The 12,270-nt window shown below is 42.1% G+C and overlaps 2 protein-coding genes across 2 annotated transcripts; both read right to left on the bottom strand.

The window, feature by feature from the left end:
- Nucleotides 1-97: 97 nt before the first annotated feature.
- Nucleotides 98-3,732, bottom strand: ap1ar (adaptor related protein complex 1 associated regulatory protein). Its single transcript, XM_031858031.1, has 6 exons — nt 3,542-3,732; nt 1,609-1,657; nt 1,481-1,507; nt 1,097-1,122; nt 908-1,004; nt 98-730 (listed from the first exon to the last, which is right to left on the bottom strand). The coding sequence occupies exons 1-6, from the start codon at nt 3,610-3,612 to the stop codon at nt 578-580; spliced, it is 423 nt and encodes a 140-aa protein (XP_031713891.1). The 5' UTR covers nt 3,613-3,732; the 3' UTR covers nt 98-577.
- Nucleotides 3,733-4,038: 306 nt separating this feature from the next.
- On the bottom strand, nt 4,039-10,041 carry cfap100 (cilia and flagella associated protein 100). Its single transcript, XM_031858169.1, has 17 exons — nt 9,982-10,041; nt 8,937-8,970; nt 7,857-7,928; nt 7,706-7,777; nt 7,532-7,626; nt 7,198-7,378; nt 7,053-7,117; nt 6,734-6,897; nt 6,559-6,639; nt 6,253-6,431; nt 6,003-6,087; nt 5,553-5,595; nt 5,294-5,448; nt 4,967-5,096; nt 4,628-4,830; nt 4,420-4,513; nt 4,039-4,253 (listed from the first exon to the last, which is right to left on the bottom strand). The coding sequence occupies exons 1-17, from the start codon at nt 10,039-10,041 to the stop codon at nt 4,128-4,130; spliced, it is 1,839 nt and encodes a 612-aa protein (XP_031714029.1). The 3' UTR covers nt 4,039-4,127.
- Between the last annotated feature and the right edge of the window lie 2,229 nt (nt 10,042-12,270).

Genomic DNA, 12,270 nt, shown 5'->3' with positions numbered 1-12,270 from the left:
TATATATATATATATATATATATATAGATAGATAGATAGATAGATAGATATAGATATAGATATATCCCTGCTATTTATCTTGCTGCAATACTATTGTATTCCAATAGTCCACATTCATGATGAGGAGACAGTAATGGTACTATTTGCAGCGTGGGCCTCGTCTTTTTCCTCATTTCACTGCTTGTTCTTATGAATAAGGGTCATGGCAACTTTAACGTCTGTTAACACTTTAGTGCACGCTGTATACTATACATCATCTTCTGAAGTGCCCGACTTCAATAAATGCAATGTATTTTTTCCCTCTCTGCTATAAAATGGCATTGTTTCACTGCAGCTGTGATGTAACTGTTGATATCTCTATCTAACGAGATGATTAAGAATGTTTGTCAGGACAATGAAGCGCTGAGACAGACAACAGTTTAGCAGGCTGTAATAGCAAGGACTCGTTAATGAGGACAACAAGAAGACAGAACAGAGGAAATATCCCCGTGTCCCTTTAAGACACAGGAGGCCGAGGAGTTGAAAACGCTGGGAAGCCTCTGCACAGGGCCAGCGGCGGGTTAGAGGAGAAGTTGTTTTAGCCGAGCGATAAGTCAAAAGTGACGGAAGGGAGCGCTCTGCGCCGCCTCACCTCCTTCATTTTGTGTTCACGCGCCAACCTGGCGGCCTCGCGCTGGGCGGCATTTCTAGCCTCCTCTTCTAGCCTCAACTTCTCCTCTTGTGCCTCTAACTGAAGCAGAAATAACAAAAAATAAAGAAAAAAGAAATAAAACAAAACACAAAAACACAGAAAATTACCAAACAGAAAAAACAATGCAGCAAATTAAAGAAAAATAAGGCAAAAATAGGTTGTAAAACATAAAATGAAACAATGGTGGCTGTTGGTCTATCAAAGACGGGTCTTTACCTCCACTTGGAGCTTCTGGTCGATCAGCATCTGATGATCTGTGAGTGCGGTGTAGCGGTGCTGTTTGAGGTGCTTGATCTCATCTTCACTGATGGGCCTGATAAAAGAGCAACAAAAACACACTTGAAGGGAACGGTTTTCAGGGAACACCGATTATCTGCTTTTTAAAATTCACACCGGGCGTCTTACCTCGGGCAGGGCGGCGGACTCTCAGCCTGCAATGCAACAAACACGACATTTCACCACACAGCAGTCAGAGTCAAATGCATCTTCGCTGCTGCGCTATTTGACTCAAGTGCTACTAGTCTGGGACTCTGCAGACAGTAATCGAGTCACTCCCACAGTGACGCTGCGCCCGTCGTTTTTCTATCCACCATTAAGAGTAAACGGCTAGTCTGACGGGAGTCTGGAAGTCAAATGTATGCAGGGACCACCAGCATAATACAGCTTTAATTAGCCTGTAAATCTACCTGTAAACACCCACTCAGTCTTTTTTTAATGTAACTGGGTCCTGAACAGCAAATCAATCACAAGAGAAAGCTGACTAACTTATCAGGACATGATCAGACTTACCTCATCACTCTCTACCAGATTTTCAAACTGCAAAATAAAAAAATAGAGACACAATCAGACATATAACATTATACTGAATAGCCATCATTAATGACAGAAAGCAATAGTTGTGAACGTACGACTCTTACCTCTATTGTATAATGTTCCCCTGTGGTGCTGCTTCGGAAGTACTTTGACCTGTAGGATTAATTAGGAGTATGAACACGCAATAATCTGAAACATGTGAAAAAGTAGATGATGGTTTAAACATTTAATCTGAAAAGATTCACTTGACAGAGTTGTATGATTATTACATTATATAAACCATCACCATCATGAAAATCAACACGGCAGCGGTGTTCCTTCTAGATCAGTAGCTCTGGCACTTTATGCCAACAAAATTATAATATATTTGTCATTCTTTTGAACTACTTTGCTGGTTTAGATTGACGTGGACAATGCCAGACTATGTACAGATAAAACTGCACAGTGAATTATTATGTTTCTCATCTGTAACAGTCCCAAGAATCAACCTCTGCGACTGTACACAACATAAACGACACTAAAACTTTAGCATCAAACCCAGATGCCAGTGATGTACGGTGAATGCAGTTATGAATTTTCTGTCTATATTCTCAAGACTCAACAGGTAAATCGGTCCAATTCGCCTTTCTATCGAAAACTTTAACCATGAAACGCATTAAAGAACCTTAAAAAAAAGCAGCACTTTCTTTCATATTGAACGCTTCGGATCAGGATCCAATTCCGAAGTCCTTCCAGTGTACACAGCCATGTTGCAATGACCACATTTGTGATATCTGTGCTGATTAATGTGGGTTTGGTAAGTGGCAGTGGCAGTTACATTAACACAGCTTGTGTAACACTATAACAAAATATGTATATATAAGCATCAAATACAAAAGCCTACGCTGAAAGTCATCAAAGTGTTTGACATCTAAAAATGATTGGACAAATACAATACAATGGCATTTTAATCTGTGAGGAGGTATGTAGGAATGTGTGTGTTAGTGGGGTTCATAAATATTAAATCCTATGGGGCAATAACTGCTGCTGACAAAAAGCACAGGTGTAACTTGTAATATTAACGATGGTTCAGTTCCATGTAAGTGCCCCAGTAAGTGATGCCAGTATGCACAATACCAGGACCCTTAACTAACGGTATTGAACACACCTGTGTTCATGTGCTAGGACATGACTATAGTAGTGTCTGCAGTGATGAAGGGCGATAGCTCTCCTTTGGTTTACGTCCCTGATTGATTTAAACTCTGAGACGCTCACCTCAAATTTAGGTCAAATAAAATAAATAATAATTAATATTCTTCTTTCCAGTTCACTTTATTGAGTGTGCAACACAACCTACATGTCATTACTACAGTAAAGATGACTCATGTATTCAGATGTCAGACATGTAAAGTAGACGTTTTCAAAAATGATATTAGAAGTTTCCAAAAAGCTAATAATACCGTATAACTACCTTACTGCTGTATCTGTCAGCTTCAATATGCAAACATATGGAGGTGATTAAAGGGTGCGACACAGCCTGCTGCTGGAAGAGGGAAAGCCAACTGTAATCTCAACAAAGCACCAAGTAAAGTCAGACTGGAAAACATCAATTATTAACCCCACATTTAATGACACGAAGGCCTGAGACTCAGTATTTCTGCACAGAGACACGTGAAGTAAAAGTCCCAATTATTAGTTTAGAATCATTGTCACACAGCCGTAAATGAGCTCAACCTGTCGTTAATGCTAGTGATGTAATCTAATTAGAACTAGCTAAACTACACGTCCTGTTGACAATAGGGGTGGGGTCTTGAGTCCTGTTGCCACTGGACCCCCCTAGGCACCCTACAATAACGTGACCAGTAGCCCACTGACTGACCTCTGCCTCTGGGTTACATCACTATCTAACACACGGGTCAATAAGTCTGGACACGAGCGCCGTGGAGTCAGTTATCAGCTAACCAACTTTGAGCTAACGCTAGCAGTAACCGGATCCGCTGGTTCAGATGATGCTTCCATGCTAGTTAGCTCACCTAGCTAGTGCCAAGTTTCACTTACCCGCCTCCTCTCTGGATTCTGTTGGTTTCTCTCCTGAAGAGCCCGAAACAGTATGCCCAGCAGTTACCCATCGCATTGTCAAAATAGTAATAGTATCTAGCTGCCCAGCTAGTAATCTACCGACAGCTGCTGGTGCATCAGTGTCGACAGCTAACTACATCTCCAAGTCCAGTCCTGCTCCTGCCACTTCCTCATCCTCCTTCCTCTCCTGTTGATGACAGAGCAGCTCACCATGTTCAACACCACCACCTGCTGTCGCTTTCTTCTCACTGTGGATACATTGTGACCGGCTTTTGTATTCAATGTATATTCAATATAAGTTGTAAGATCATTGATGTGTGTATTTATTGGACTAAATTAGACCTGTAGACTATTTGTAGAATCGGCATCTGTTTTGTAGTAAGAAAGCATGTTTGATCAGTGACTGCACATGTGATCATAACAATCCAAACATTTAAAGTGCTAATATTCAACAGTGACACAAACAGAGACTCGGTTACCAGCGCAACCCCGCTGCTTTATTGTAATGTATCTCTAACACATGAATATTATTGCTGCGTTAACATTTCATGCCGATGTATTGATTCTACTCTACGTCCTCGGGGCTGAAGAGGTCGGCATACATCTCGTCTTCAGCTGGGGTGTTGTCCACAGTCCTGACTCTGACTTTCTGAGCATCAGGCTTGCATCTGGGCATGAGCTTTCTCCCACTCTGGAAAAGAACATATTAATTCAAGTGTGCAATTGAATCAGGATACGCTGTGAGTCTCTCTTATTGTTCAAATTCATTAAAAGAGAATGTAAAAAAAATGGAAACAAATTATTTTCGTCTTTTTGTAATTATGAGCTGTAATGTATCCACATTATAAAGAACCTACTGTTTTCTTGGAGTCAGCCAGAGATCTCTCCAAGTACCTCGTCATCCTGTCCTTCTGCTTCTCTCTCTGCTCTCTCAGTTGCTCCTCACGCTGCCTGTAACACGATGTAGTCATCAAAAACACTTTAATTACATTTTTATTATCAAGTTTGGAAACAATATATTAAAGGGGGAAAAAGAAAGATGCAACGCAAAGCACTGAGACACACCTGCTCCTCCTCTCAACGTCCTTGATCCTCTTCATCATCTCCAAGTTCTCCTCGGGGAGGATCTCGAGGCCCTGCAGCAGTAACCCCATGCGGTTCTCAATTCTGGCCAGCTTCTCCAAGGTGCTGAGGTTGGTAATCCTGTCATCCACGCAGCTGCGATAGACCTCCGATACCTTCCCGCCCAGAGCCTCCCACATGGCGTTCTGCGAGCGACAGGAGGGACAAATGAGGAATATATCCGCTGCTCAGAACCGCTAATGTCGCCGCACACGATTGCTGGGTGTTGTTGCCCATCAGATCTTGGAATAAAATGCAGTCAAACACATTCTGCTTCCTGACCTGGTCTTCTGTGTCCAAAGACAGATGGAACTCAACCATCTGTTTGAGCTTTTTGCCTTTGGCCTTCTCTACGTCGACCCCCTGGCTCATGTCGTTTAACTGCAGTGCTAGGTCCACGCCGGTGCTTTCGCTTCAGACGGAAATGGTTCAGCATTTGATGGATGCGGGGAAAGCGTTGGGGATAAGGGAGTAATTAGAAAAGGCAAGTTAAAATACTGTCCGAGGTAAAAAGTGAGACACCTCTCAAAGCAACACAACAGGCAAAATGACAATAATCATTCATCCCCAGAGCCTTGACCCCTTGACCCCTCAACTCCTGACGCTTACATATTCGTACTGATTGTCTTCATGTTTTGCCGAAGCTTTTTCGCTTTCTCTTCCACCCTTGAGGAGTTCTGAATCAGGGACAAGTTCTTCTCCGTCAGGCCTGTCACCAGATCCAGCAGCTGCTGGGGATCGGTGAAGAACAGCACCGGCTCATCCTTCAGAGGCGACAAACAACGTGGGCCAAAACAAACAAACTAAATACGCAAGCTGAAAAAGAAATTAAATAGATTCTCAGTTGTTTGTTGGGGGGGGGACTGACCTCATATTCTGAGTTGTCACTATCGAGTTTAGTGGTTGTGCTCCTGGAAAGGACAAAAGAAGGAGTTTGGTGTCCGGAGATGCTTTTAGCAGCTTTCAAATGACTTTACTGCAAGGTGTTCAAAATGATACCAGCATGCTGCAGTTTGCCACAACAGAAAGACATTTATTGTGAAAGGATGTTTGAATGACCAAATAAACAAACTGTACAGCCGGAAGAGGAAATGATACACTCTATGCAAAGATGTAGGTCTTTATTATGTAAAAAAACATTTCTAAAGCTACGTTTTTTAAAATGTAAATTAGTGGTTCTTTCGCCTTATGCGGCACACTTAATGGAAGTCATTGTCATGAGTTAGCCCCACATCAGTGTGTGTGAACGTGAAGGAGAAATACTGGCTGTGCAGCCATCAGTGTTGAGATGTTGGCGGGTGTCTCGGTGTCTCCTCACAGTGTGTCCCTGCAGGCTGAGGACAGCCTGGTCTCTCTAATGGAAGGCAGCTCTCCAGCTGGATCGGAAACCTCGCTCTCCAAATCTGTGGGCATGCTATCATTCAAATCACTCTGCTTGCACTATCCATATTTACTGTACCAATGCGCTCCTTAGAGTTACAACTAAAGAAACAACAACAATGTCACGACATGGAACAGCACCGCCCTGGTCCTCGTGGTTTATTTCCATGTTGATTCACTGTACTTGCCGTTGTTATTAGCTGACTCCTCAGGTCCCTTGTCCCGCTTGTCCTCAGCGTCTCCATCAGACGGGACTTTCACAGCCTTGGTCTTCTGGGCCTCCTGCCACTCTGGAGGAGACAACTCGAACAGCATCTCCTTGTAGCTCTTGTAGGTCGTCAGGACTTCCTGGAACTTGGCAAGTTCGCTGTAAAAAAAAAATTAGAAGGCTAGATTTAAAGCCCCACGACATAACGCCGTCCCTCACTTCCTTGAAACATGGGAAAAGTGCACACTCATACGGTGTTAATAATACAGCATTGTCAGAGTGCAACCTCGTAACGGCCCCTATTTCAGCAGTCAGTTTCTTGATCTCAGCGTTCTTCTCCTGTTTGGACTTGGCCTCGCGTTCCAAACTGTCGACAGAGAGAAGACAGAGTGTTCGCAACGTGACTCCTTCTAAACGTCCGACGTGCACCTGACCTGTGGCCTCTTGATGCTTCCTCTTACAATGCCCTGGTCTCCACCGACTTCTTCTCGTTCTCCCTGAGGAACTTCTCGAAAATTAGGTTGTCTCGCTCAATGCACTCTTCAAGCTGTCTCAAGTATTCCTCCTCTTCCACAATGGCCTTGTCCATCCCCAAAATCTCGGACCTCTTCTCCATCAGATTTAACTATGGGAGGGAGGAAGGGGGCAAATGTATTACACGGCCGAATTGGTGTTTTTAACCCCCAAAGAGCAAACATTTAAAAAGCATCAGTCACAGTAGAAACTGAATCCAGATTGTCGACACGGCTTTACCTCTTAGCAACTCTTTTAATCGTTTACCTCCAACACTGCCTTCTGCCGTTCCATGGACCTGAAGTGATGTTTGCTTTCTTTGGTAAAGTTTTCTGCGGACGGAGGACAGACAACAGTTAACATTTACAGTGAGCAAGTTCGCCAACTTCAACTACTCTCCCACTCCGCTCACCTCGTTTCATCATGTCCCTCTTCAGGTCCTGTCTGATGGCTGTCCTACTCTCGGTTGGTTTCAGATTCTTCATCTCCTCCTCCTCCTCTTGTTCCCCCAGCTCCTTCCTCAGCCTGGCCATCATTCGAGCATAGCGGGTCGTCTTCCCCTCGATTGGCAAAGCCAGGAATTTGCGCATCTCCTGTGCATGGGGGAGAACGGCAGCAGGACTTAAGAGATGGCGCTCGATTTTTTTATATTCGCAGACACTGTCACACACGAGGATCATGCAGTGTGTGTGGAAGGACTTGTTTGTATTTACACAGATGTACTAAAAAAACAAACACACACCAACCTCTTTTCGGCCCCCTCTTTCATTCTCACTCAGCTGGAAAATGCTATTACTGTCGGGCACTTTGAATGGGCTCTGTCGAGTCTCCCTCCTCATGTCTGCAAACAACATAATGAAGTAAATGTGTTTGTTAGAAGGAAAGAATCTATTTTACCGATCTGTCGCTGCCCACTGTACCTGGTTTAGGTGATTTGGCAGCACTGTCAGTCTCTGAAACTACATTGCTGCCTGAAGAGATCGCTGGTCCTTCTGTTGGAAACACAATCAATCACTGACTGTATTCGTATGTTTCGTATGTGTGACTCATGGCATTATAACTAATATTTACTTGGATGTGGCGACAACATCTCTGAGGTTACATCTGGCATCTGGCAACACACTGGCTCAGCGTTTGGTTTGGCTGCAGGTCACAAAAATAAATAATCATTAATATCATCTTTTTGTGGAGGACAAACAGCACAAGCCCAGATAGTCGATTTTCAAACTATTTACTATTCAAGTCTCTGTGATGTCACAGGCTCCTCAGCTTTGGAACTCCTGTCTGCTTTTTGCGTGATCGTCAACTTCAAGACAGAGCATTTTATATTGTTTACAACCTCCAGCTTTGCGATTGACAAACTGTCCGTTCTTTATTTTAACTTATATTGTGCTTAAAGGGTGCATATTCCCAAACCTTAATTATGTCTATATATACAATTTTACTGACAAACAGCAAACCTGGGTACTAGTAGTATTCACGCATATGAGTACTGGTTTTTAGACAAAGTATATTGAAACTGCCAAACCTGATTTGCTGTGTGTATGGTGGGTAACGTGTGTATGGTAGTTGAAGGCAACATGGTACATACACAATGAACAGAGAGAGAGAGAGAGAGAGAGAGAGTGTGTGGAAGAAATGGGGGTCAGGAGCCCAGACAGCTAAATATACTGCATGTTATTTTGTCCCAAGCAACCCTGGTGAATTAAAACATCCATCTGAATCTGGCCACGTTAATGAAGTAGGCAACACTGCAGGTTGTTTTCTGTCATCTTGATGGTTTAGCTCAACGTTAGTTGCATTACGTCCTGCTGACGCTAACTACGTTCACCTACTAATTGTGCTTTGAAAAAACAGTTTCTGTTTTTTGACAAAAGACATCCGGTTTATGTTGCAGCATTAGTTTAGAAAAACAGTTTTAATGAATATTTTCTTTAAGCTCCTTCAAATGAGCTGTGCATTTTAGAAACGTATCACGTGTGGAGACATGTTTAGAGACATTGCATCCTGTAAATAATAAGCTAACTGCAAGTATAGTCCACTTTGCCGAACTAGCTAGCTAACGTTGACAGTCTAGTTCCAGTACAGGTTAGCATGAAGCTAACTGTTTTACACTACTTTAACTTGATGTTCATAATGAATTCAACCTACCGCCTGATAATGCTGAAACGTCGACGCAGAACAACTAGCCTAGCTTTAGCATCAAGTAGCTCTTCAGGCTGGGGCTTGGTTTTGTGTACTGTTGTCTTGGTAACCGTTGCCTTCACGGCCTCCTAGTAATCCTCTTTTATTCGGATTTCGTAACTTGTATGCTTTTAAATGTCTGTAGCTGCTGTCATTTATATACTTTTTCTCACAATGATTGAGATTTTAAACATTGGGAAGCCTTTCATTGATTTTTTTGTGACTAGAAAAAAATTGATATCTAAAAAAATTCATCAAACAAGATTAACAGAAGGCTTGTAAAATAACAATACGTCGCTATTTTGCTTTGGTATGATGATTGCCCAACTAACATTAGGCAGATTTATAGGAATTGGTCTTCTTCTGTGAACCAGACATATTAATCCACTAGATGGCATAGACAGATCACGCTGTTTGTCTTGTGTCAGATAGCAGTTTTAGGTAGAGAAACCCTGATTTCAGGACTATAAGAGATGCTGTTTAAAGGCATGTAGACATGTTTGCATTTGCAGTGAGTAGTGCATCATTATGAGTGATAATTTCTTCCTTAGTTAAGTTGATTTGGCTGCCAACACTTCTTTTAGTTCACAGTGTGTACCAGTGAATATACTTAGAACCCGATACTGTACATCTCCACCCACGCATCCACACATGACCCTGCACATCTCAGCTCACCAAAGCAGCCCACACACTACACTTGCTTGTAGGAAATCCCAGTGTCAGGTTGTCAGGCCAAAGGAACGCAAACGCATGGGGGAGTATTGGCTCTCGCAACAGAAAAGGCCACGTTGTGTTAGGAAAGAGGAATTATGTTTTATTCAGATTTGAAGGATCAGTTACATGCTTGACAGGGATGGAAAGGAAACATAAAGCAGGCACTTTGAACATTTCCAACTTTCCATGCATTATTGTCACGTCTTAAAATTTGTGGCACAACTGTTCTCAAGTTTAAATGAACTCCTTTCGTACAGTTTCCCAGGAAGTTGCCGTGCGCACAGTATCGCCGTCTTACAATGCAGAAAAGCTTGTGAGCATCTGGTTTCTTGCAGCGCTGCATGGGTTGTTTGAACATTTCAGATTGCCTCCGCCTCCTCCGCTTTGTAGCCCAAAGACAGTAGATATTGGGTATTATGTAAGAGGTGAACATTCAGCCCTCTGTGCATAATGACATCGACAGCTTTTCTTTACACATAATTAACACGGCCACCTTCAATGAACACAAGAAAGGGCGGGGGGGGGGGGGGGGGAAATGCAATTCCATACACACAAAAAAGTCAGAACAGAAAGCTTTATATTAACTTTGAGTCTGCTCATAATTATAATGTGAGATGGACAGATTTTTCAAAGCTAATTCTCTCCTTCATGTCTGCAGTGAGTTTAGGTCGCAGAGTAAAAAGAAAAAGCATTAACCTCCTGTTATGAAACAAACATTAAAGAAAAATACGACTGTCTTCCTAGTATCAACTGGAGCATTATATACAGCAGTGGTGGGCCGTCAGGGCCTGCAAGGCCTTCTCTGCTGGCCTAAACAGAATCACAAAGTTATAGCTATTTTATAATTTAATAATTTTTCTTAAATACACTACATGTATTGTAATTTAAAAAACTATTTCCCCCATTATCTTATTTTCTCATTTCACAGCTACTGTCTTCCTCAGTTGCTCTGCTTCCAGTGCAGCTTGTTTTAAGTAGAGCTTTTATCCAATCAGATCTCACCTCTGTGTCTCTAGGTAAGAACAGAGGCCTGAGGCCTGCAGACTCACAAGTGAATCCCTTTGCAGTTTAAGTGAATTGGGACGATATTGTTGATTGTCATATTCTTCAACCAATCAGATCTTTAGTTTGACATGTTGGGCGTATTCTGTGACGTGTCAGAGCCCGCTAGCCGGCCTACAACTACGTCAGCATTACATGCAGCTCAGTCTCCAGCTGCAGCTCTGCAGTGAGGTGCAGAGTGTGCTGTGATTGGTCAGTGGGCGAGCACGTGACTATCGTGAAACGAAATTTAACAGTTTAGTCGGAGTAGTGAGAGTTCAAATTAAAAGATATGGAACCTTGGGATTAGACTCGTTGTCAACAAAGAAAGGAGCATGGAGTTTGTGTTTAAGTGATCAGCATTTGGTAAGTCAGCTGCGTTTGTTTTTTTACATCTAATATCTGAATGGCCCGTGCCCTTGAGTGTGTAGCAGAATGCGTGTTGCTGCAGTTGTTTTCCTGTTAAGCTAGTTAGCATAGCCTCCCGGAACACTTGCAGAGCCCCAGCTGTTTTTTTTCCAGATGGAAAAGTCTTTGTCTTCACTCTCTGACTCGTACATGTATTTTTGTCACGTCTTTCAAATAATAATCATGCCAGTTATAATTAAATTAATATTGGAGGGCTGTGATTGGCAAAGCCTAAAAATGTAATGAATATGCTCAATTGATTATATTTGGTATTATGGTCTTCCTCTCCCATGTAGTCAAAGACAATCTGTTTAATTGAATGAATTATTGCTGTGTGAATTGGAAAGACACTTTCTAAATATAGGACGCTTATAAGCATGTCTAATGCCAGTTTACACAGAATAATTATTTACTGAGCAAATAAGTGAATCTTCAGCTTGACATAAAGCGCAGAAATTGAGACATTATTCAAATCCTCCAACTGTCTGTCTATCAGCAGAGCTAGCTCCATTCATACTTGTTTTTTTATGCAAAGAAGGTCCCGTGAAAGGTCTGAGTATTGACATTTTCATATTCCTGTACTTATAAAAATATTTGACGAGGAGTCTTGGAAGAGGTTATAGTCTAAATTTAAATCAATAAGAACAACATTCTTTTTTTTTTACACACACATGCTCAATGCAGTAAACCTGGTGGGGGAAATTGAATTGAAATCTTGCCAACAGTTTCTCTCGAGTCAGGCCATTGTGCTTTTTTTTTTTCTTTGTGCATTTGTAATCAAACCACCTTATTGCTTTTACAGGTGTGGTTTCTTGTTACCTTGCAAATTAATAGCTTTGCACAACCACACAGGTGTTTCCAATTACCCTGGCTGTTTAGACCTTTAATCAGGTGTGGTTTTACCAGAATGTCGCCAATTTACTAATACGGACGATAACAGGGTGAGCTGCCCCTCCCAGCAAGTACAAGGGTGATGGTGATCTCAATCAAGGACAGCACTAATCAGGCAGCTTAAAACACCTGTGTGGGTGGACCATCTCCACCAGCTACAGCATCAATGTGATGCTTAGCTTCAATGTATCAGAATTATATATATATATATATATATATATATATATATATATATATATATATATAT

The sequence above is a fragment of the Anarrhichthys ocellatus genome, unplaced genomic scaffold (genome assembly GCF_004355925.1).
Source record: "Anarrhichthys ocellatus isolate YVR2014 unplaced genomic scaffold, GSC_Weel_1.0 scaffold19, whole genome shotgun sequence".
Lineage (NCBI taxonomy): Eukaryota > Metazoa > Chordata > Actinopteri > Perciformes > Anarhichadidae > Anarrhichthys > Anarrhichthys ocellatus.
This window is presented reverse-complemented; position numbering and strand designations above follow the sequence as displayed.